The sequence below is a fragment of the Vipera ursinii genome (genome assembly GCF_947247035.1).
Source record: "Vipera ursinii genome assembly, chromosome: 5".
NCBI classification, from domain to species: Eukaryota; Metazoa; Chordata; class Lepidosauria; order Squamata; family Viperidae; genus Vipera; species Vipera ursinii.
The window spans coordinates 85,133,491-85,157,667 of NC_139518.1; the positions used below are offsets into that span (position 1 = coordinate 85,133,491).

The 24,177-nt window shown below is 38.0% G+C and overlaps 1 protein-coding gene across 1 annotated transcript in view; it reads left to right on the forward strand.

Moving 5' to 3' along the window:
• CTNNA3 (catenin alpha 3) overlaps positions 1 to 24,177 on the forward strand; it is a gene marked incomplete at its 5' end in the record, with an annotated part of 866,777 nt that overhangs the window by 639,188 nt on the left and 203,412 nt on the right. The window contains one exon of the mRNA XM_083364633.1: positions 6,718 to 6,918. Within this exon, the coding sequence (XP_083220759.1) occupies positions 6,718 to 6,918 (201 nt within the window). The remainder of the gene's footprint in view (positions 1 to 6,717; positions 6,919 to 24,177) is intronic.

The window sequence follows — 24,177 nt, forward strand, 5'->3', positions numbered from 1 at the left end:
GGCATGCTCTGAGACAGAGTCCATCTGGCATCCAGACCCAGGAAGAGACCCTTTCTTGTTGTGATGCCCACCTTCCGGAACACTATGCAGCAGCATTCATGATCTTAAAATGAATGATACAGGGCTGTTCTTCTTAATATGGTTTTCAATTATGCATTGGGGCAGCTCCTTTCCTGTTCTTCTCTGCATTCTGAGATTTCAGTTCTAAGCTAGATGCCAATGTCCCATTTGGGGTCTAATTAATAGTATCCTCCACTTGCTACTGTTTTTTTTAAAAAATGTATAATAACGAAATCTCCATGTCATAGAGTGCATGATTATAATACCAAAATAGTTGGTACCCCTTGCCCACTGCTTCTCTGCTTCTATCTTCCCCACACACACACTTACACACCTTACAGACATTTTCAAGGAAAAGACAAGGCCATCCAGATTAAGTGCAAGCATGCTGTGTAAGTCATTTGCAAATTGCAACTTAAATAATCAGTTTCCAGCTGGTATCTCACAAAGACATATAGTAGAGGACAAATTTCAGTACCATGGAACAGACATTCCATTTGTGTCAGGATTTGGTAAAAGAGATACAATAGAATATTTCTCCAAAACAATGTCTTTACCTAAGCAATTATGTAGGAACAAAAGACAGCCATTATCTATTGACAATATTTTATTGGCATCTCTGAAATAGATAGCACTTAGTTGTGCATAATCTAATGCGACAGTCACTCTATATTCACTTTGCAGAAAGAATAAAACATTGCAGAGATAGTTGGAGTCATATAATATTAGGAGAGCAAAGAGAATAAATATAAAATATTAGTGTTCTTTCTTTTTTTCTTTTTTTTAACTAAGCCTAGTCTTTAAAAAGCACAGAATTAACTAAAGGTTTTCAACTGTTGATTGAAAAGTTATATCAACACTATCAGGATGAGTGGAAAACTTATTTCATAGTTTCCAGGCTTTGTTTCAAGAAAACAACCATAGGAAAAAGCAGTTTAGCATCTAAGTTGTGCTGTTTTTTTTGTCTCCTTGTCAGAAAGTGGCAGATTTATGTAGTATTAAAAGTCTGTTTTAGCAGCTTACAATTTGAACATCTTCTAAAAATGACTCCAATTAAAACAATTCTTTATTACTGTCTCTTTCTTCCTTTATTAGGCCTCCATAAGACACAGATTTTTTTTATTCAAATCATTCACAAGATATTATTTGGAACATTTAATGACTTAAAAGAAACAAGCAAAATTTAGTATTCTCTGTCTTCAGTAATACACTTGGTAGCCTTACCCAGACCCTAGAATACAAATATGATATTTGCTGTTACTTCATGTTCTTTGCTTCTCCAGATAGGAGAAGGATTTTATTCCACCATATTTTGTATGTAAAATTCACCTGACCTAAATCCTCAGGTAATAATCGAAGGTCAGATATAACTGTACTAATAATTAAAACTACACGGCATGACTCAACAAGTGCCATATTAGGTTTGCTTGCACAGATTATATATTCCTATGAAGGTATCAACTTATGACTTGTTTTCCATTTCCATTTTCCTCTTTGTCAACAGAAATGATTGAATAATCAGTTACTTGTTTTAGAAAATGTACATTTTGAGGTGGTTTTGAAATTAAAACACATAGGTAAATAATTAAACAGTGGGAGGAGTAATGTGCAGAGAGGAGCACTTTAAACACTCAAAGGATTTCAAAACTGTAGATTAAAAATCATAGTGCAATAAAGAATTAATTGAGGACTTAATTCTCAAAAGAAAAGAAGATGAGTGAACTTCAACAATCCCACCCAGCAGAAAACACAACAATCCAGAGCAGGGGTCTTCAAACTTGGCCCTTTTATGACTTGTGGACTTCAGGCTGAGGAATTCTGGGAGTTGAAGTCCACAAGCCATAAAAGGGCCAAGTTTGAAGACCCCTGATCCAGAGTTACTTTTGGTGAAATGGGCAGCTATGTAAATGTTATAAATTAGTCAACAACGCAGTCAGGACATACTTCATCTTGTAGGGCAAGCTAGCCCTAACATGGAAAGAAACACACAGATTTTAAAGACCTTCCTGGAGATTAAAAGGATCTGGGCATCTAAACTTGGAGGGAGATAATGCCACATTCCAGAATATATCACATTATTCAGCAGCTGTAGGACAGCACTGATCAAACAGTTGTTATAATTACTGCACCTGTGGTGATGGGATTAAAATCTGGGACCTAGGTATCCTGCCCATACTTATGATTGCAAGGTACTTATCAACTCACCTTTACTTATCTATCCCCCCACATTTTTTACCCTTTGGCCAGCTGCATCGTGAAGGGCCAGCAGTCGTCCTGGCTGGGCACGCTACATTTTCCATTCGATCCTGTTAGTCAACTATTTCTTTTCTGTCAAGTGCTAGAATTTCAAGTTGCCAACATTCCCCTGGGGAGGACTGTCCTATTGTGAAACAGTTTTCTACATCATTTGCATCACCTTTGTGAGGACATCATGACCACTACTGGTCTCCATGATATAAAAAAAGATGTTGAAATCCTAGATACAGTGCAGAGAAGAGCAACAAAGATAAAACATCAGGAGGCTAAACCATATGATGAATGATTGAGGGAACTAGATATATCTAGCCTATCGAAAAGAAGGATTAGGGATAATATGATAGCTGTCTTCTAGTACTTGAGAGGCTGTCATATAGAAGTGGGAGTCAATTTATTCTCCAGAGCACCTGAGGACAAGACAAAAAGTAACATGAAACAGAGATTCAAGCTAGAAGTAAGGAGAAATTTCATCACGGTGAATACAATTAATCAATGGAATGGCTTGCCTCTGAAAATGATGGATACTCCATCACTGGAGGTTTTCAGGAAGAGACTGAACAGCCATTTGTCTGGAATGGTATAAAGCAGGGGTTTTCAAACTTGGCCCTTTTATGACTTGTGGACTTCAACTCCCAGAATTCCTCAGCCAGCGTGCCTAGCTAAGGAATTCTGGGAGTTGAAGTCCACAAGTCATAAAAGGGCCAAGTTTGAAGACCCCTGGTATAGGGTCTCCTGTCTGAGCAGGGGGTTGGGCTAGAAGATCTCCTTCCAACACTATTATTTTATCTTCTATGTTCTATTTTGCAAGCTGCTATAGTGTGGTGTTTCTATGGTGTTTATCAGATCTGTCTTTTGTATGGAATTCTCTAAAACTATAATTAAGGTACTTCAGGACTCCCAGAGCTCTGTGAGCATTGCCCTTTTCTGTATTGTTCTATTACTGAACAACTGTTTTATCATCTTATTCAACATGCCTTGCTCATTTTCTTCTGTTTAGGTAATATTAAAACCCAGCAGAGGTTATGATATGCATTTCTTAATTAGAGCTGGGCTTATGTGCATAAATTAACTAGGTCCTTTGGTTCTGTAAATTTCTTTGTTAATAAGCAATCACTTTAAGTTTTTTTGTTGTTGTTAAAAATCAGAAGTCTGGCAACATCTTTTCTGACTAGCCAACTTTACTAGAAAGCATCAGCTTTTGTGACCTGCATTTCCCTTCATCAGAGGGATAGAGTAACTAGCACAGTGTTTCTCAGCTTTGGCAACTTTAAGACATGTGGACTTCAACTCTCAGAATTCTGGGAGTTGAAGTACGCATGTCTTAAAGTTGCCAAGGTTGAAAGACACTCAGCTAGAGTGATGCAGGATTTGTCACAGTGTAGGAGATTACCGGGCTGAGCCCGAGGAAGGGTGTGTATCAAATGCATCATAAGTCATGAGTCCATGCATGTGCATGCAAGAGAGCTAAATCCAGCCCACCTTGAATGCCTTTCTTATCTCTGCTCATTTTCCTTGATCACTAGTTGGTCAGATTCTTGTAGAGCAGGGGTGTCAAACTGCCAGCCCATGGGCTGGTTGCATCATGTGGAGGCCGCACCCACCCTAGCTCTGGCAATGCAAACAAAAAATCATGATACGTCACAACACATCACATGATGCTGCGAGTTTGACACCCATGTTGTAGAGAGCTGAAGTTCACAGTATATCGTGTTTCCCCAAAAACAAGACCAGGTCTATTTTTTTTTTGCCTCCAAAAGAGGCACCAGGTCTTATTTTGGGGGGTGTCTTTTATACTCACCTCCAGCTTTGACAGCCCGCCCAGCCGGGCTACGACTTCTGTGGCTGAAGGAGCAGCTTCATTCTGCAACTGCATTCCAGCCTACATTTTGCCGTCAGGACTTTCCAGAAGACCCCTGCTGCTGAGTACTGAGCTATGGATTCAATCCATAGCTCGGTCTTTGGCTACAGAGGTCTTGCAGCACTGAGCTATGGATTCATTCCATAGCTCAGTTCTTGGCTGCAGTGGCCTTCCGGAAAGGCCTGTGATTGAGAAATGAAGGCCTGGCTGCAGAAGAAATGGGCTGGTGAGGAGAGCCCTGGCTGCCAGGTAAGCAGGTGCAGGGCGTGTGGGGCAGCTCCCACCCCCCCACCTCTCCCCTAGCTTGATTTTTAAGTGTGTACCTAACCCCCAAATTAGGGCTTATTTTGGGGGCAGGGTTTATATATTAGGCCCACCCCCCAAAATCAAGCTAGGGCTTATTTTCAGAGTAAGCCTTACTTTTGGGGAAACACATTATCTTTATACTCATTTGAACTTCCTGAATCTCCTGATTTCCCTGTGCTTCACACATTGTTATGAAAGACATCTCAGCATTGACCTATGTTTTATTATGTGAAGCTGGAGTGAAGGTTGCTGGAATTGGGTATGTCTAGTTTAAGGAAGAGAAGGACAAGGGGTGACATGATAGCAGCATTCCAATATCTCAGGGGTTGCCACAAAGAAGAGGGAGTCAAGCTATTCTCCAAAGCATCTGAAGGCAGGACAAGAAGCAACAGATGGAAACTAGTCAAGGAGAGAAGCAACCTAGAACTAAGGAGAAACTTCCTGACATCTAGAGCAATTAACCAGTGGAACAACCTGCCTCCAGAAGTGGTGAATGCTCCAACACTGGAGGTTTTTAAGAAGAGACTGGACAGCCATTTGTCTGAAATGGTATAGGGCAGGGGTGTCAAACTTGCCACATCACATGACGTGTCATGACATATTGTGACTTTTTTCCCCATTGGCAGCAATGGGGTGGGCGTGGCAGTTTGACACCCCTGGTATAGGGTTTCCTGCCTGAGCAGGAGGTTGGACTAGATGACCTCCAAGGTCACATCCAACTTTATTATGCTGCCCTACTGTGGGAGTGTGCTTTCTCCCTTGATGTTATTTTTAACCCAGGGGAGTGTTATGAGAAGAGTGTTGAGGAAGTAAATGAAGAGATAAGGACAGAAATTTTAATGATCTACATAAATGTAATCTTCTCTGTTATGGGTTTGTCTTGCTGTCAGCATGAGTTATTGTTGGTTGAATCTGTTCTGCTTGCCACAGATTATGTCTGCCAACACAAAAAGTGTCTACCTCAGGGGTCTTCAAACCTGGCCGTTTTATGCCTTGTGGCACGCTGGCTGAGGAATTCTGGGAGTTGAAGTCCACAAGGCATAAAAGGGCCAAGTTTGAGGACCCCTGGTGTACCCATTAGAACTGAATTGAAGCTTTAACACAATTCTGCCAATCAGAAAGTTTTGTAGACTGAAGTAAATATTTTTATTTGAACACTTTTAATTATGTAGAGAAATTGAAAAGTTGCCTGTAATCCCTGTATTACAGATTAACATGTTGGATAAAGCTTGGCATTTGGTCTGAAGAGAGGCTCTTATATAGAGATGATTGAATACAAATAATGCAGAAAATTAAGGCTACAAAAAGATTATGGGCTGCTGAATAATTATTCTAATTTTAATTACCTTTGTGGAGGCTTGTTATAGATTTTTTTCCCTGACTGTAGCATGTTTTAGCCAATTTTAAAATATATAATACTAACTTGAGAATTTTACTTTTATTTACATGCAAAGCGTATTGGGTATTATTGTAATGTTAATTTTCCTTCAAACTACCTTCCCAGGAGTTGGAAATTAATAATGATAGATTAGGTTGAAAATATAATAACCAAATAAACAATTGAAGCATGTGCTTATATCATATTAAATTACTGTATTAATTTTATTATAAAACAACAAACAACAACAACAACAACAACAACAACAACAACAACAACAATAATAATAATAATAATAATAATAATAATAATAATAATAATAATAATAATAATAATAATAATATTGGAAGCAACCTTGGAGGTCATATAGTCGAACCCCCTCCTTAGGCAGGAAACCCTATACAATTTCAGACAAATGGCTGCCCAATCTCTTTTAAAAGACTTCCAGTGTTGGAGCATTCACAGCTTCTGGAGGCAGGCTGTTCCACTGATTAATTGTTCTAACTGTCAGGAGGTTTCTTCTTAGTTCCAGGTTGCTTCTCTCTTTGGTTAGTTTCCATCTGTTGCTTCTTGTCTTACCTTCAGGTGCCTTCAGGAACCAACATATATCTCCAAAAAATAGGAAAAAAAGGAAAACTTTGCAAAATGTCCATAAGAGTTTATGGACATTTATGTGTAGACCTTTGAAGAATTCCTTTATATTGGTACAATATATTATTTATATATTGACCTGTACTCACATATGCAATTTTAGCTGCAACATAGATCAATTGGTTTCGTTTATTTGTCTCATTGGCAGCAAAAAAATTAGTCAGGGGACTTGGTCTAAGTCACCTTGTGTGATCTCATTTTCTCATAGAAAGTCATATTCTGGAGGATGTGAACAAGTGCATTATTGCCCTGAGAGAGCAGAATCCTGATGAACTGGACCGTGCAGCTGGTGCTATCCGTGGGAGAGCAGCGAGAGTGGCGGACATTGTCTCTGGTGAGATGGACAATTATGAGACAGGAGCCTACACTGAAGGAGTGATGAGAAATGTGCGTTATCTCTCAAATGCTGGTATGTACATATGCATTTTTTCTAAGTTCTTAATTTTTTCTGTGTTTCCATGACGGAATATAAGCAGTTCACCAAAACTGAAATTATAGTTGACTCGTGTATTACAAAATTTAAAGGTATCCATTTAGGAATATTTGCCTCGATTTCTATGTGCTCTAGGAGACCTACGTTTTCTATGTTTGAGATCTGTCTCACATGTTCTTTTATATTAAAAATAGATAAATGTGGCATTTTTAGGACATTAATACTTCTCTCATATAAATACTTTGGCTATGATTGGACAGTATTTGAGCATTAAATTTAGCAAGAATGGTGGATTTCTGCTGCAATCTGTATGTTGGTGCAGTTGGGTTTAATGTTGCTGTTTTAAAATACTGGCACATAAAATCAAATTTCCACTATGCCTGAAAACTCTATGTACGAGTGCATGAAAGTTAGGAGTGGGAACTGGGAAGTCACTGACTAAAATCTCATTTAGTAGGTGGCCATAACAGATCTACTTTATTCTCAGGCTGAGATTATATCTGTGAAGAAGTAATTTGAACATGTGAAATAGCTATTTAATATCACAGAAATCAGAACAAGCACTTTCATTTATTTATGTGCTTTTTATCCACCTTTAATATTTTTATAAATAACTCAAGATTGAGAACGTACGTAATACTCTTTCTTCCTCCTATTTTTCCTACAACAGGAGCCCTGTGAAGTAAGTTGGGCTGAGAAAGAGTGATTGGCCCCAAGTTACCTGGCTTTTCATGCCTAAAGTGGGACTAGAACTCACAGTCTCCTAGTTTCTAGGGCAGCAACTTCATCACTGTACCAAACTTTCTACAACTAATGTTATTTTTTAAAAAAATGGTAGCCCTGTATTTCTTTGTTTTGGTGGGAGGTATCCCTTCAGATTCTCAGGCAGATGATTCCCTACTTCCATCTGTATCCAATCTGCTTAAATAGTGATGCCAAGGATTAAATTAAAAACATATCTCTTCATGTCAAGTGTGTAGTCTACTATTAAGCTAGAGTTCCCCTGTCAAAAACTATGATTATTACTTGGTTTGTGTTAAAATGCAGCTGCTGGAATTTTGAAGAACATTTCCTCTTTCTCACTACAAATATAATATACGGTAAGAGTCAAATGGGCCATAGAGATAATCATTCAAATAATTTATTTCCCTTTATGTCCTGAGGCATATACAAACATGTTAATTTCAATGTCTCCCATTTTTCCTTTCCCATTTCACCTCATTATGGTATCAGTTCATTATTTTTCAAAGGTTGGCATAACAATTTGTACGTATTTTCATATGCATTTTTCTATTATGCATAATTTTACAATCAACTCCCCCCAGGAAGTATTGTTCGTTGTTGTTTATGTATTGCATTAAAATACTTTATTTTATCCTAATAAAATATGTCCACACCAAAGGGCAATGGAAGCATGCCTTTTGCCCTCTTCCTTTGGAATAGATTTTCCCCTGGAGATTGGAATGACCCCTTTCCTTCTGACTTTCAGAAGTCTATGAAACTTTAATGTCTTCTAACTGGCCTTAGGAGTTAAATGATATGGCCTTCAATGGAAAGTATTTTAATTATAGCTATATCAATGGTGATGTATTCCTGGGTTTTCATAAATTTATGTGGAATCATTTTGCAATGTATGTATTTTGATGCACTTGGAATTGTTTTTTAAAAACCCCTATCTGTCAGTATCTCCATAAACAAATATCCTTTGGAATAGTTGTCTTTAGTCCATCTATTTATAATGATTGATTGATTGATTAATAATTTGTTCAAAATATCGACCTTCTTTCTATCCTGTTTCTTCAAAGTGTAATATGATGTTCTCATTAGTTTGATCATCTTTATATTTGATTTGACTTCCATTTTTCACCGTGCTCCTTGACTTTTCTCACTAGAGTTTGCAGATGTTTTGCATTTTCAGCTATCAGAATAGTGTCAACACCGTTCAGGTTACTGATGTTTCTTCCTTCAATTTAAAAACAATATTCATCTTCTTCCAATCCAGCTTTTTCAGTGGCTGTTTTTTTGTATCTATTTCTTCCCATGTCCTTACAGATACTGTTGTAGTCTTGCTTGTTGTCTCCTTGAACATTTCTCAGACGTTCTTCGTTGAGTTTCTTCCTGAAAGCTTTATCTTTCACAGCATTGGGTTCTTTTCTCTTCTTGGCATTGCCACTATTTGTTCTGACATCCAGATTGCTCTCTTCTGTTTCTTAATCCTTGACAATCTGTTTTCACACTTCTCCTTAACAGAACTTATTTTAACTTCATTCCAGAGTTCTTCTAGTGTTGATCAATGAGATTCAGAACTTCAAAGTGATTCCTGATGTTGTCCTTGAAAATGGCGGGTATGTTGTTGAAACAGGTTGTCCTTCTCCTGATGTTGCAGCTTAGCATGGAATCAGCATATGAACAGTTCATGATCTGTTTTACAGTTAGCCCCTGGCCACATCTTTGTTGTTATAACAAAACTCTACCTTTTTAAAACAATAATGCATTCAGTTGTACTCCAACTATAGATATCTGTGTAAACGGGCATCATTCTAGAAAAACAATGATAGCTATGAAGAAAACATAGGAGTGGCAGCAATGGATAAGTGATTCTCCTGCTTCATTTTGGCTTCTTAAGATATGTAATCCAAGCACATTTTCCTTTTTATTATTTCCAACTTTAGAATGCCAAAGTCTTCAATTGCAGGTACCACATTTTACTTGCATGTTGACTTTAAACTGAACTTGATCATAAACCTCATTAGTTGCTTCTTTTTCTGTATGAAAAGTTGAAGCATAAATTTTAAGGATCGTCTTACTAAAGGGTTGTTCACAAAATCCAATCAATATTATTCATTGGTTCCATTGTGACCATGTACTGTTCTTCCTTGTCAATTTTCCCAGGTAGACAAGACAGGAAACAGAACCTGATGAGCTAACTCTACTTTATTGTAAGACTACATCAGATTTGCAGATGACACCAAACTGGGGAGAAGTGCTAACACTTTGAAAGATAGGCTCAAGATTCAGAAGGATTCTTGAAGATTTGAGCATTGGACCTTAGCCAACAAAATGCAGTTCAGTGGTGAAGAAAGTAAGGTCCTGCACTTAGTCAGGAAAAACAAATGCACAGGAACAGACTAGTCACTAGGCAGTACCTGGCTCACCAGCAGTAACTGTGAGAGAGAGATCTAGGTATCTTAGTCGACCACCACTTAGGTATGAGCTAGTAATGTGCTGAAACTGCCAAAAAACCAACCCATGCAGTCCTAGGATGCATCAACAGAGGGATAGCATCAGGATCACAATAAGTAATGGTACCCCACAACTAGTGGGGCCATATTTGGAATTCTGCACCCAGTTCTAGACACTGAGATACAAAAAAGATACTGAGGTCCTAGAAAGAGTGCAAAGAGAAACAATAAGAAATATAAGGGGTCTGGAAGTTAAAACATATGATGAACAGTTAAGGATACTAGGAAGGTCTAGCCCAGGGGTACGCAACCTTGGCTCTTTTATGACTCGTGGACTTCAACTCCCAGAAGTCCTGAGCCAGCCAGCTCAGGAATTCTGGGAATTGAAGTCCACGAGTCATAAAAGAGCCAAGGTTGCCTACCCCTGGTCTAGCCTAACAAAGGGAAGGATTAAGGGTGACATGATAGTTGTCTTCTGGTACTTGAGTGGGTCTTATAGAGAAGAGGTGGTTGATTTATTCATGTGCCAGATAGGGGAGTGCCAAGGAATATCTAATAAGGGGGTCTAAATATGTCCATTGGGACCAAAATACTACATAGCCAGTTCTATGCTGCTCCCCATGTTTTTTGCTTTTTGTTTTAAAGGGAGGGGTTGTGTTTAATTTACTTTGGTCTTGACACCCATGTCACAAGACCTCTAGTAGCAGAGCACATTTGCTTTTTAATTCTTTTTTAAAGTAATAAAAACTATTATTCAACAAATGAAAATTTTCTGCTAGAGTTATTCATTTGCTCTTAATGGTAGTCCATGTTTAATATAATGTGTATTAGGTCTAAGATTAACTGCTGAATGATGCTTTTTGCAGCAGCCTTGTAATGTAGACTATCTATAAGAGCCATGGGGGCGCAGTGGTTAGAATGCAGTACTGCAGGCTAACTCACTGCTCATTCCAGGAGTTCGATTCTGAACGGCTCAAGGTTGACTCAGCCTTCCATCCTTCTGAAGTTGGTAAAATAAGGACCCAGATAGTTGGGGGCCATATGGTGACTCTATAAGAGGGCTGTAAAGCACTGTGAAGCAGTATATAAGTCTAAGTGCTATTGCTATCTATTAAGAGTCCATTTCTAGCTAGTAAAGAATGCTAAGGTTAATTTGTGCCAAATCTTTGATTCCACTCTAGGCAAATTTATGCTGAAAAGCCCATTCATGCTATAATCAGAAAACAAGTACCCCGAGTGTATGTAAATCATTCTGTATTTTGACTGTTAGCTATATGGCATTTGTTTTGTCTGTCACTGTCAATTATTTCATAGAAAAAGACATATTTTTAAAGAGAAAAACAGCAGCACAAAAAAGCACATTCCATAATTGTACAGGATCTTCAACATAAACTGTGGCTTGAAGGGCATTCTAATAGAAGAGGCTATATGTAGCTCAGGGTCAAAGTGTGAAGTTCTTGGTGCTCTCTGCATTTGGTTGTTTGCTTGCAGGCATTTCATTATTTGGTTAAGTAATGCCAGTGCTTTGATGATGTTTTGAAGGAATTAAGCAATAGTTTATGTAGGAATATTCTTATTTATTCAATAAAATAGGCTATAATTTTTTATGAATATTGCCTTTAATACCTCAGATTATATTACTAGATCATCATAATCTAGGATAAAAAGGTAAAGGTAAAGGTTCCCCTGCACATGTGTGCTAGTTGTTTCCGACTCTAGGGGCTGGTGCTCATCTCTGTTTCAAAGCCGAAAAGCCAGCGTTTGTTCGAGGACATCTCCATGGTCATGCGGCTGGCATGACTGGACGCCAAAGGCAGATGGAACCTTCCCACCGTAGTGGTCCCTATTTTTCTACTTGCATTTTTTTACGTGCTTTTGAACTGCTAGATTGGCAGAAGCTGGGACGAGTAACAGGCGCTCACTCTGTTATGCGGCACTCGGGATTCGACCCGCCAAACTGCCGACCTTCTGATCGACAAGCTCAGTGTCCTAACCCACTGAGCCACCGCGTCCCTATAATCTAGGATACGTCTGTTAAAACATTCTTGTCTGGATTCATTCAGCACTTCATGCTGATATATAAACAAAATCCCAAGTACTGCAATATGAAAATGAATAGCTTTTGTAGCAATGTCCTTCAGTTTTGTTTTGTTTTAGAGCAGAGCCTGGAGGATGACTTATCTTGATTTTGCTCATATGTTATTACCTCTTTGTTTGTTTGGTGTGTTAAAGCATATGTACTTTTCTTTCTCATCAAATTATTCTTGGCCTTTTGTATCAATGCTCAAAGGAGCTATTGGAGTCTACTACATTTCTTGGCACAGCCTAGTCTTGCTTAAAGCAAATTAAAATTGCATTAGTTCAGATAAAGATTAATTGATCTTAAAGATTAACTGTCCTATAAGCCATCACATTATAATTTTAATAGGATTCAAGAAATCTTGAATCTTCTGCTTTGTACTCCTGAAATGCAACCACAGCAGCATGTTTTGTTTAGGCTTAGAACAGTTTCCATAATGCCTGAAATATACTGGAATAAATAAATATGAGAAAGATTGGTATAAATGAACTCTAGTGCTGGATCAAGAATTTCTGTAGATTTGGTAAATGGAAACTGAATATGTAATTTTGGGGCAGGACCTGGAATTCCCCATGTAACAATTTGTTCCTGGAGACATTAGGGTTGACCTGAGGAATATTAGTTCTGCAGGCAACAATGTCATCAGGCCCTCTTCTAATTAGCTTAATACCAATGCAATACTAGGTATACCAGCATGAGGTAGGAGAGGAAAACAATCTTAAATGAAAACTTTGCTTTGGAGTTTTAATATTCTGGAGTTCCCTCATTGGTTTTTCTCAGCCAACTGAGGCTTAAAATCCTCCATTTGGGGTTTTTGCAACTATTTTATAAGTTTGCTATGATCTTATCTGTGTGTACTTTGTACCTGTATTGTTGAAATTGTACAGGACTGGAATCTGGTTTTGTTTGATTTCTTATATGCCATTTAAACTTCCTATATAAACTTTGGCTTGGCTTTTAATCCTCCTATGAAATACTAGCTTTTTGTCTTGTCCAAAGCTGCAGGTACAAAGGTTTTGCCATGATTGATCAAGAGATAAGCCATAAAGGTAAAAGGTAAAGTTTCCCCCGCACATGCATGCTAGTCGTTTCCGACTCTAGGGGCTGGTGCTCATCTCCGTTTCAAAGCCGAAGAGCCAGCGCTTGTCTGAGGACGTCTCTGTGGTCATGTGGCTGGCATGACTAGACGCCAAAGGCGCACGGAACGCTGTTACCTTCCCACTGTAGTGGTCCCTATTTTTCTACTTGCATTTTTACATGCTTTTGAACTGCTAGGTGGGCAGAAGCTGGGATGAGTAACAGGCGCTCACTCTGTTAAGCGGCACTCGGGATTCGACCCGCCAAACTGCCAACCTTCTGATCGACAAGCTCAGCATCCTAACCCACTGAGCCACCGCGTCCCATAAGCCATAATGAAGGTTAATTTATTGGTTTTCAGTTCAACAATCAAGCCAGGGTGAAAAATAAAGTAAGCCAAATTGTATAATAGTAATAATCTGCTCCGCAAGAGTTTCATATTATTATACAAGAGTATAATAATATGGGGAAAGGAAATAGAATAGTGCTTGAAATTTTATAGGAGACTTCTTTTGCTCTGTCTTTTTCCTGTTCTTCCATGATGGATGCTTGTTTCTCTGTCTTTTCTGATTCTGGAAGTTCCAATCCTTCTTTTTAGTGAACCCTCATTTCCACTGCTGAGAAATTGGAGGAGAGCCATCTTCTCCCAGCTCTGAATTAGAAATAGGTTGGCTCAGAAGTTGCCCAGCTGTGATGATTAGAGACATCTGCAGTCTGGATAGCACTGGAAGTTTCCAGAGTTATAAAGTTTCATCTCTTTTAGACAGCAGTATCTCCAGAGCATCCTCCTACTCTGCAACTGAATCACTTTTTGAGATCTGGTTTATGAACTTCCAATATTACTAATCTGATTATTGACTTTCTTGTTCAACAACTTAGTTCTCCTTGTGAGGTTAAGGACTTTGTGTTGTTTGATCTGTGCTTGTAGTCTGAATAGCCATGGACCAGTTCCTAAGAAATTAATGCCCAGTTTTCAGATTTATATGATCAGAGTCTTATATAGCAGTAGTAGATTACAAAAACACAATAGGTTTTTTATTTACTTAGAGCACATTGCAGTCTTCTGATAAGAAATATTATATTGTTAAATATTTATTTATAGTCAATGACCCCACAACATACATTATATTACCTGAATGCCCTGAAAACCAAACCTGAAAACAATATGATTAAAATTGTTTTGGTAGCAACTGTTCAATATGGTGATTGAACAATTGCTGCTGTCCTGAATATCATGGTTGATTTATCTGCTAAAGGACAACAAGAAAAACTTCTTCTGAATGCTCATGGAAGTTAGTTTAAGGGCCAAATTCAGTCCTTTAATCTGAGCCTTCAACTTGCCAAAATGGACTGCTATATTCTTGAGGACGACTGTCATTAAATCTCCTTTCTAACCATGATGAAGGCAGCATATTGAACCTAGCTATATAGAAAGTTGGCATTTGCACAGGTGTTTCTAAAATAGGTTGCTGAGGAGAGTCTACCAAATAAGGCTGACCTATACAATTTTAGGCGAGAATGTACTTAGTGGTTTCTGTAGAATCAGATCTACCACTCATTACTTCATTTATGATAAGGCTCTTCAAATCCTATAGAGTTCAGTTATTGAATAAAAATGGCTGCTGGATGTTTAAGTCCATATTTACTCAAAGTTTCCATTGAAATGTACTTTTATCTCACAGGATTTCTGATGTCACTTAGGAGAGATGGGTGGTGTAGAAAATAGATAGATAGATAGATAGATAGATAGATAGATAGATAGATAGATAGATAGATAGGTAGGTAGGTAGATAGATAGATAGATAGATAGATAGATAGATAGATAGATAGATAGATAGATAGATAGAGGCTTCTGGTTTGTACTCGTGGTGCTAGCGGACGTGCGGTGAGAGCTCTCCTCTCTGCTGCCCGGCTTTCCTCCATTGGAAGACCCTGAAAAGGGTCAAAAGTCACCCTGGAGGGGCAACGACCGTGAGGAGGACCTCTGATTGATCGCAGAGGGTGGCAGCCCCTCCGTTTGATCCAGAGAGCTCCTTCGGACTGACGAAGAAAAGATCGGCCATCAACATGGCCGATCACTAAGCTGTAGCAGCCAAAAGCACTATCAAGCATGATGAAAGCAATGCGAAGGAACTGGGTGAGACCCTACCTTTCCTATCCCCCCTTTGGATTAGTGGCATTTGCCTGCTTGCAGTTCCTCAATAGAACTGCATCTACATGGAAGGAAGTATGTAGTGGGGTGCCCCAGGGCTCTATTCTGGGCCCAGTGCTCTTCAACATCTTCATCAACGATTTGGATGAGGGGATAGATGGGGAACTCATCAAATTTGCACATGACACCAAGCTGGCAGGAATAGCCAATACTCCAGAAGACAGGCTTAAGATACAGGAGGATCTGGACAGACTCGAACACTGGGCACTATCTAACAAAATGGAATACAATTGTGAAAAAAGTAAGGTTTTACATTTAGGCAGGAAAAATCAAATGCACAGGTATAGTATAGGTGGTACCTTGCTCAATAGTAGTAACTGTGAGAGGGATCTCTGAGTCCTAGTAGACCACTTAAATATGAGCCAGCAGTGTGCTGCAGCTGCCAAAAAAGCCAACACAGTGCTAGGTTGCATTAACAGAGGGATAGAATCAAGATCACATGAAGTACTAATACCACTTTGCAATGCCTTGGTAAGGCCACACCTGGAATACTGCATCCAGTTTTGGTCACCACGATGTAAAAAAGATGTTGAGATTCTAGAAAGAGTAGAGAGAAGAGCAACAAAGATGATTGGGGGACAGGAGGCTAAAACATATAGGGAACGGTTGCTGGAATTGGGTATGTGTAGTTTAACGAAGAGAAGGGTGAGGGGGTGACATGATAGCAGTGTTCCAATATCTCAGGGGCTGCCACAAAGAACAGGGAGTCAAGCTATTCTCCAAAGCACCTGAAGGCAGGACAAGAAGCAACGGATGGAAACTAGTCCAGGAGAGAAGCAACCTAGAACTAAGGAGAAACTTCCTGACAGTTAGAACAATTAACCAGTGGAAAAACCTGCCTCCAGTAGCTGTGAATGCTCCAACACTGGAAGTTTTTAAGAGGAGACTGGACAGCCATTTGCCTGAAATGGTATAGGGTTTCCTGCCTGAGCAGGGGGTTGGACTAGATGACCTCCAAGGTCTCTTCCAATTTACATTATTATTATTACTCAAGCCAATTGAAACTGGAAGAAGAAGAAGACCAGACCAAACTGATGACAAATATATTGATCCAAATACGGAGATTTGAACTATTAGAGCAACAACTCAATGATTACAAAGGGGCCAGCTCCTTTGAAAAATTGACAACTGGATGGTGTCCCTTGACTCAAATAACATGTGTAGGAATGAAGGGAGAGCCATTTGAGGATTTAAGGGCACTGGTATGGAAGCCTGCTTGGCACAAAAAGAAAATGTCATGACTGTCAGGACCCACTTCAACTCCACACCTTAAGAAAGCAGAACTCTTGGAAACAATTTCTTCCAACAGGCATTTTTATTAAGAGTAGTTGATAGCAGGCATAATAGACGGGATCTGAAATTTCCCATGCAGAGTGATAGATTATAGTATCCCCAGCAAGACCCCACTCCATAGTCTGCCCGAGTGATGTGGGATGGCCAATCCCCAGGTGTTAAGTCCGTTGTGGGAAAAGGGGAGATAACATCGGCATGGAGAGAGGGTCGGCGGTTTCTTCGCACCTTCCTCTGAGAGCGTAGACATAAACCAGGCACTGAGGTTACATTCCTTATTTCCTCCCTTGCTCTAACTGACAGTTAAGAAGAGAGAGTTCAGAGAGGGAGATAACACAGGAAGCAAATTGTTACGGATAGAGGATACAGGGGCAATAAACAAAGCAAAGGATTACATTGCAGCAAATAGAGGCAACAAAGCAATAACCCTGCAGGCACATCCCCCTCCCCCTTGGGAGTATGGCAGAACCCAGGGAAAGGTGAGATTTGTTTTTAGATCAGAGGGGATAGAAATGAAATGAAATAGGAATGGGTTCTGACAATGACTTCATCAAAATTATAAGGTAGGCTGTAATGACATGTCTAGATTTCTGCAAATATACTGCAATTTGGGCAAATTTGCCTATCTTCCATGTTTTTTTCAAGTCTTGATTTTCTAATCATTATTATTAATAAGTGCCATTTGCTATTTTATCCCAATATCTGCTTTTAAGAGGGGGGATGACTTGTTAGAATTATTCAACTTCCTCCTCCTGACTCTAGAGCATCTAAGTGGGTGGATAAATGTCTCCCATAGGGAAATTCACTGAAAGGATCTGATATGCCGTAATGCATATTATTATGCAGTTAATATGGAGAGCGATAAAAAGGTATGACATTATTAATAATTTAATTTACTTTATTATATCTGCCCAAGAGATGGGGGAAGAAAAAGCTTATGAGATGTTCATCCTCTGTTATTAAAATAGTCTACCTTGTTTACACTTATTAACATTGCATGAAATAAATATATGTGTATACTAGTGTTATTTAGGCAATTTGTTTTTTTGTGTTTTTTTTTAAAATGTGTCTTTCTTTTTAAATATTTTACCTTGTTCCCTTTGAGTGCCACTGCCCGAGTTATAGCCTTGGTAATGTAGGCTTCAAGTGAAGAATATAGGTTTGAATATCAGTCTCTTTTGAGTTCAATTCTGGTTGCAAAGACAAACAGCTTTTATGAGAGATGCATAAAGGGCTGAGTTAAAGTCCCAAAAACACTTAACTGAGAACTTTCAAGGAGTTTAATTAGTTACTCTATCTAGCAAGTATGGAGAGAAGAGCAACAAAGGTCTGGAGACAAAATTATTAATAAATGCATCTTTGCAAGCAATATTCTATAATATAATGCATTTTATAGTTTGTTTTTTCTAATATACATTTTCTCTATGATATGTTGATATTTGTATATATTAATTGGAAATCTGAATCCTAATATGTGAAGAAGTGCAGCTGTGGATTTATATCTGCATGTCTTTTAATCCAGTGTTGGTCCTGGCTATGTAAATTAGGTAACTTTGCATTAAAATGTGAAGCTAGCAAATTGCTGTTCCAATCCTAATGCTGATCACTATAGCTATGCAAAGAATTTTGTAAGTACAGCTATCCACACTGCAGTGAAGTGTAAAATGATGCACATTGTTAGATTTGCAAGTAAAATTGGATAGGAAATAACTATTACTCTCACCTGTTTTCAATATTTTTCCCCTATTCCTGTCTGATTTTTCTTATTTTTGATTTATAGGGAATGCAAAGTATTAGTTGTGAACTTGGTGTGTGGTCTTAAGATTCTTTGGTGACTTGATTAGGACAACAGCAATATGTACAGTCTTGTTAGAGATTACCAAACTAGAGCAAACGAAGGGGAAACTTTGTATTTCTGGAGTGAATGTGGATTGTTTTGTTATGGAAACTAGGGAAGAAAACTGCAACAGGACAGGTTGTGAATGAATGAAACTCAGAGTTTCAGCTCAACTTAGCCCACCTTGATTAACATCCTTAATTTTACACATTGCTTGCCATAGGTAGTTGTGAATGAACAACATTCTAACACTTTTTAAAGAGAGATGATTCACATTTCCAAGTAGGTTAAATTATAAAATCAAATGTTACATCTAGAATTTCTAATAAAATCTGGAATTTATATGTCAACTGCACAGAATAGGCAGATACTTTTAAAATGTCAAATTTGTTGATAGATTAAGTGATTGAGAACATTCACAGTTGAGTATTTAGAAACTTCAGACAAATGTGCCATCATAAATCAATGTTAATGAAAATACTTCTAGATAATTTCATGGACTGCTCTTTCTTCTGTGTTATTGGTTTTCATTGTGTTAGAGGTCAGGGAAAAAGGGGCAGTAACATTCCAAATATCCACATATTTTCTGTTTACAGTAATATTTAACATATATGTACCTTAGTTTTTATATATATATATATATATATATATATATATATATATATATATATATATATATATATATATATATATATATATATATATATGTAAATTTTTGGATTGCTAACCAAGAATTAAAGGGAGACTGATATAGCCATTTCAAACTTATTTGTTCTCATCAGTCAGCCACACCCTTCTGAGATTCGAACCTGGGCTGATTGCACATTAGACAGTTGTTTTAACCTCTAGGCCACAGGCTCTTTCTCACTTTGTCAGCTGCATCGGGGAGGGAAGAGGCAGGGGAGATATGTCTTGAGTATTTTTGAACACCTTGGCGGCCCAAATATGGGCCAAATCTTTTCTTGCCTGTATCAGCCCAAACTCAGGCCGTCCACAGGCGGTAGTTGCAACTGCGACAATCATTATTTGTGTAAATTTTTAGACTGCTAACAAAGAATAAAAGGGAGACTGATATAGCCATTTCAAACTTATTTGTTCTCATCAGTCAGCTATATTGCTCTCCCTTTATTCTTTGTTAGCAAGATTCTTCCTCTTCTTTTACTTCTGGGTTTGCTTCTATTCCAAGGAGGAAAATGGGAAAAGAGACAAATAATTCTTTGTTGGGGGGGCTCATTAATTCCAGCACCTTTCTCAAGCCCCTTGACCTCTGGCCCATCCCGGAAAGATTGTGGTCCTTCCCAGCAGCCACTTTGTTCAGCATCTCTCTCTCTTGGATCCTGCTCAGTTTTGATGGATCTTCAAAGGTGGATTTCTCTTCAGGTTGGAGCATTCAGTATCACCAGTCCACACTGTACAAAAATAATTCGAGAAACAGCCAGCATCCTCTTCCTTCATTACTTAATGTTTCTGCCCTTTTTGATGTTTACAGCTATAAGGCAAACAATCCTGAATTTAGTATTTTAATCAGGCCTGAAGCTTTTCAATGTCTGCATGACACTGATCCACAATAATTCTTTAACTTTGAAACCATTGGGTCATCCCAAGAACACACGGACAACTCAACTTGCCATACCCTGGGACCAGAACTTACAATCAGTCAAGATGTTAACTCTGAAGGTTAAAATATTGTGGCTGAATCTTTTTCAGATAGGTAGGAAGGTAGGTAGGTAGGCAGGCAGGCAGGCAGAGACAATAAAGTATGTCTCCTGGGACCCTCCAAATGAAAGTCCCTAGCCCATGGTACCCACAACACACCTTCTCTGCCAGATGAAATGAGTGGGCTGATGTAACCGGGGAGAGGCAATCCCTCAAATGGCCTAGTCCCATGCTATAAAGGGCTTTAAAGTTTGGGTTAGAGTGGAAGTGGAATTCTGAGAGCTGAAGTCCTCACATCTTAAAGTTGCTGAGGTTGAAAATCACTGTTCTGATTTATTATTTGAATCACTAAAAGTGTACTAATCCATTTATGAATTTGAACAAATAGTTCATACTATTGATTTTTCTGGTGTGGGTACATTGCCACTTACTTTTATTATCAATATAACTTATTATTTATATAAGATTTGTAGCTATTTGTAGCTATTGCTTCATACATTTGCCTTTACATCAACATAAAAATGATTTTAAAATTAACAATAGCCTTTACCTTGTCCTCTGATGCTAAAGTGTACAAGCTAAGGCAAATGATGTATTCTAAAGAATTTTATTAATACAGTTAAGTGAGGGAGATGAGCTTTCTTTTGAATAACACTAAAATAATATTTTGGAGATCAATACAATTAGATATTTTTAATTTAAAATGGACAATTTTATTTCCTCCACAACTATTTTACCTATCAGCCATTTCAGTGGATGATCTGCATCTCTCTCTGTATTGAAGCAAAGGCAAAAAACATTAATTAAAATAATAAAAAATAGCATGAAAAGATTAATTAGTCCAGCATTATTTATTTATAATGATTTATATGGTGTTCAGTTGACCAACTCTGGTAGTTAACAAACAGTGGAATAATCAATAGGTAAGCTATTAAAGCAATTAAAACACCTCAATATGTACAGATGAACTCTGCACACATAATCAACCTAACACCAGATTGGGCTTACATCCATAACCTGCCCCAGGGAAAATCCAGATTTTCAGCAGAGCCATCTTAATGATTGGGGTTATGGGTTCCAGACGGCAGGCACTTAACGGAGAAGGTATGTTACCTGGATCGTCTTAGATGGCATTGATAATAATGGAAGCAGAGCACTGTGCTTGCACAATCAGATCAATAACTAAGCTGTCTCTTTCCAGCCACTACAATGACTTCAGAATTACTTTTAGGGTTATAATGTACTTAATCTAATATTCTTTAATAGTGAATGTTCCATTTCTTCAAATAACTAGAGATAATATGTCTCTCATGCTGTAAAATATTGCTGTCAAATATTTTTTATTGACAAACCCATTCCTGAAGTAGATTGACACAGATAAAAATCATAGTTGCAAATGTTCTGATTATCTATGTAGGATTTTCTTTCACAGTCTATCACATTCTGGAGGTCTACCATCTAAAAATCAAGTAATAAATGTATGACTACAGTTATTTTTTTTCTTAAGAATCAAATAAGAAATTTGCGACCCTATATTTTATAGCTCTTTCTGACTTTGGTATTTAATGATACTTGGGTTAAAGTTAATATAAGGAATATCAATTACTTTCTGTCAAAGGAGCTGTTGGCTACTTTTCATTTTGTTTATGTGTACAACCAAATGCTTTTTCTTGGAGATTTTTAGTATTCAATTTGCTAATGTTCTTGTCTAAATTAAATTGTGCAGATATCAATTTCTTTGTCACAGTAGAATCAGTGAGCATCTCTCACAGATAGAAGTTCATAATAGGAATTTTCTTACGCAACTGTGGTGGTGGGATTCAGATATGTGAACAACCTGTTCTCTGTGTGGATGCTGCTTCTGGAAGTCCATTCTGGGCCTGGGCAACAAAAAATTAGATACCGGTTCTACCGAACTGGTGTGAACTGGCTGAATCCCACCACTGTGCACCTGTCCATAAAAACACAAAGTAGAGCGCCTAACTATTTCCAACTTGTTAAGTCTTGCCTTAAATAGACTTGACAATATTGTTGCAACTTGTTGCATATTAAATATTTATATTCCTAACAAATCATTTTACTCTGATTTCTGTAACTTATTGTCTAATTTGAGCTCTATGTATGAGTTATTAATTATACTGTTGTTGAAGGTCTAAAGTCTTCATCAGGGTCCAGTCCAAGCCAGGAATAAACAACGTGGTGACTGCTTTAGAAAGAAGGTTATTGAAGAGGAGAGCCAGATAGAAAGATGGCTCGGGAAGAAAAAGAGAGCATATGTAGTAGGGACTGGGTTTTTATACCCTCTTGGGCTTTTGTTTGGAGTTGTTTCCTGTTCCTGTTTGAGGCTTTGTATTTCCTGTGTCATGTACTTTGATGTGAGTCTGAGTGTGCCCCCTTGGCATCTGTGGGATAATCCAATTATGTCTTGTCTTAAAGTGGGGTGTGGTATGTAGATTTTAGGTGTCTTCCTAACCTTCTAGCTGGAGGGCTCCAAACTTCCTGAATGGATTATTACATCTACATTTCTACAGAGCTGGTTTCTGCTTGGGGGAGGGAGACTTGGGGCTATTAAGAAAAACTGGGCATGCTTTTCTGCCTCTTTAAGATCCTTTGAGGAAATATAATATTCCCTTTTAATATTTCCTTCTCTTGGGGAGCTGACTTCCCACACTGTATTATAGAGAGACAGTGTCAATGTTGCAAACATTGACATGTTTTTGCACTGACAATATAAGAGGCAGGCTTTTGCTTTGACTGTTTGGTTTTGAATCACTATAGCACGGGTGGAATGCAACCGGATGTTTTGACAAGATAAGGGATAGCCGCTTCAGAAGGGAAGTGAAACTTCATGTGTTAAATTAATTGGTAAATGTGATTCATGACGTGTAACTAAGGGAGGGTTTTTTTTTCTTTTTTTGATTTATTGTGTGTTTATGCTGGGTGACCATATAAATCTAAAAAAATAAATACAAACTAAATATGAAGATCCAGTTGTTTAAATAGTGCTTGATATTCCTTCTGAGACATATAATGGTAAAACAGTGACTATTTTTGTTTATTTATTTTATAGTGTATTTATGATGTAACATATCTGAATTATTGGTATTTTTACTGCTGATTTCCCTGAGATTTCTGATTGCTGATAGACGGCTCAGTTGCTTTCGGGGCTTAAAACAAGAAATATTGGAGCCAAGATGATTTATATTTATTTTTCAGTTCAACCTAGTGACCAAGTAAAAGTAGAGGTAGAGAAAATTGCCTTCACATTTGAAAGATTCTATTACTTTACTTTTACCTTACTTTACTTTTACCTAGTCATGATGTCTGTAGCTGGTCCAATGAAAAAATGTATAAAAGAGATGGTCTGCATCCATCCAAGAAAGGGACTGAGTTACTTGGCAATAAAATCACAGCTTTTTTGGAGGAACATTTAAACTAAATAATGGGGATAGTGAGTTAATTGATACAGTACATCACTGTCCCCGGCAATCTAAGAAAATAGGGGAAGCCAGGCACCACACAAGTTATGCAGCAAGTAAACACAGCGTCAGTCATAAAGGACTCAAATGTCTATACACTAATGCACAGAGTATGAACAGTAAGGAGGGTGAACTAGAAATTCAGGTAAATGAGGGCAGATATGATATTGTTGCCATTACGGAAACATGGTGGGACGAAACCTACAAATGGAACACACAGCTAGAGGGATTTAAACTATTTAAAAGAAACAGACTAAACAAAAGAGGAGGAGGAGTTGCTCTCTATATAAGAAATAACTTTATCTCTACAGAAATAGAGCACAACAATGACGAAAACTGTAAACCTGAAAGCATTTGGGTCAATATAAAAGGGGGAAAAAATGACATTGCCATAGGTGTATACTATAGGCCGCCCAACCAAG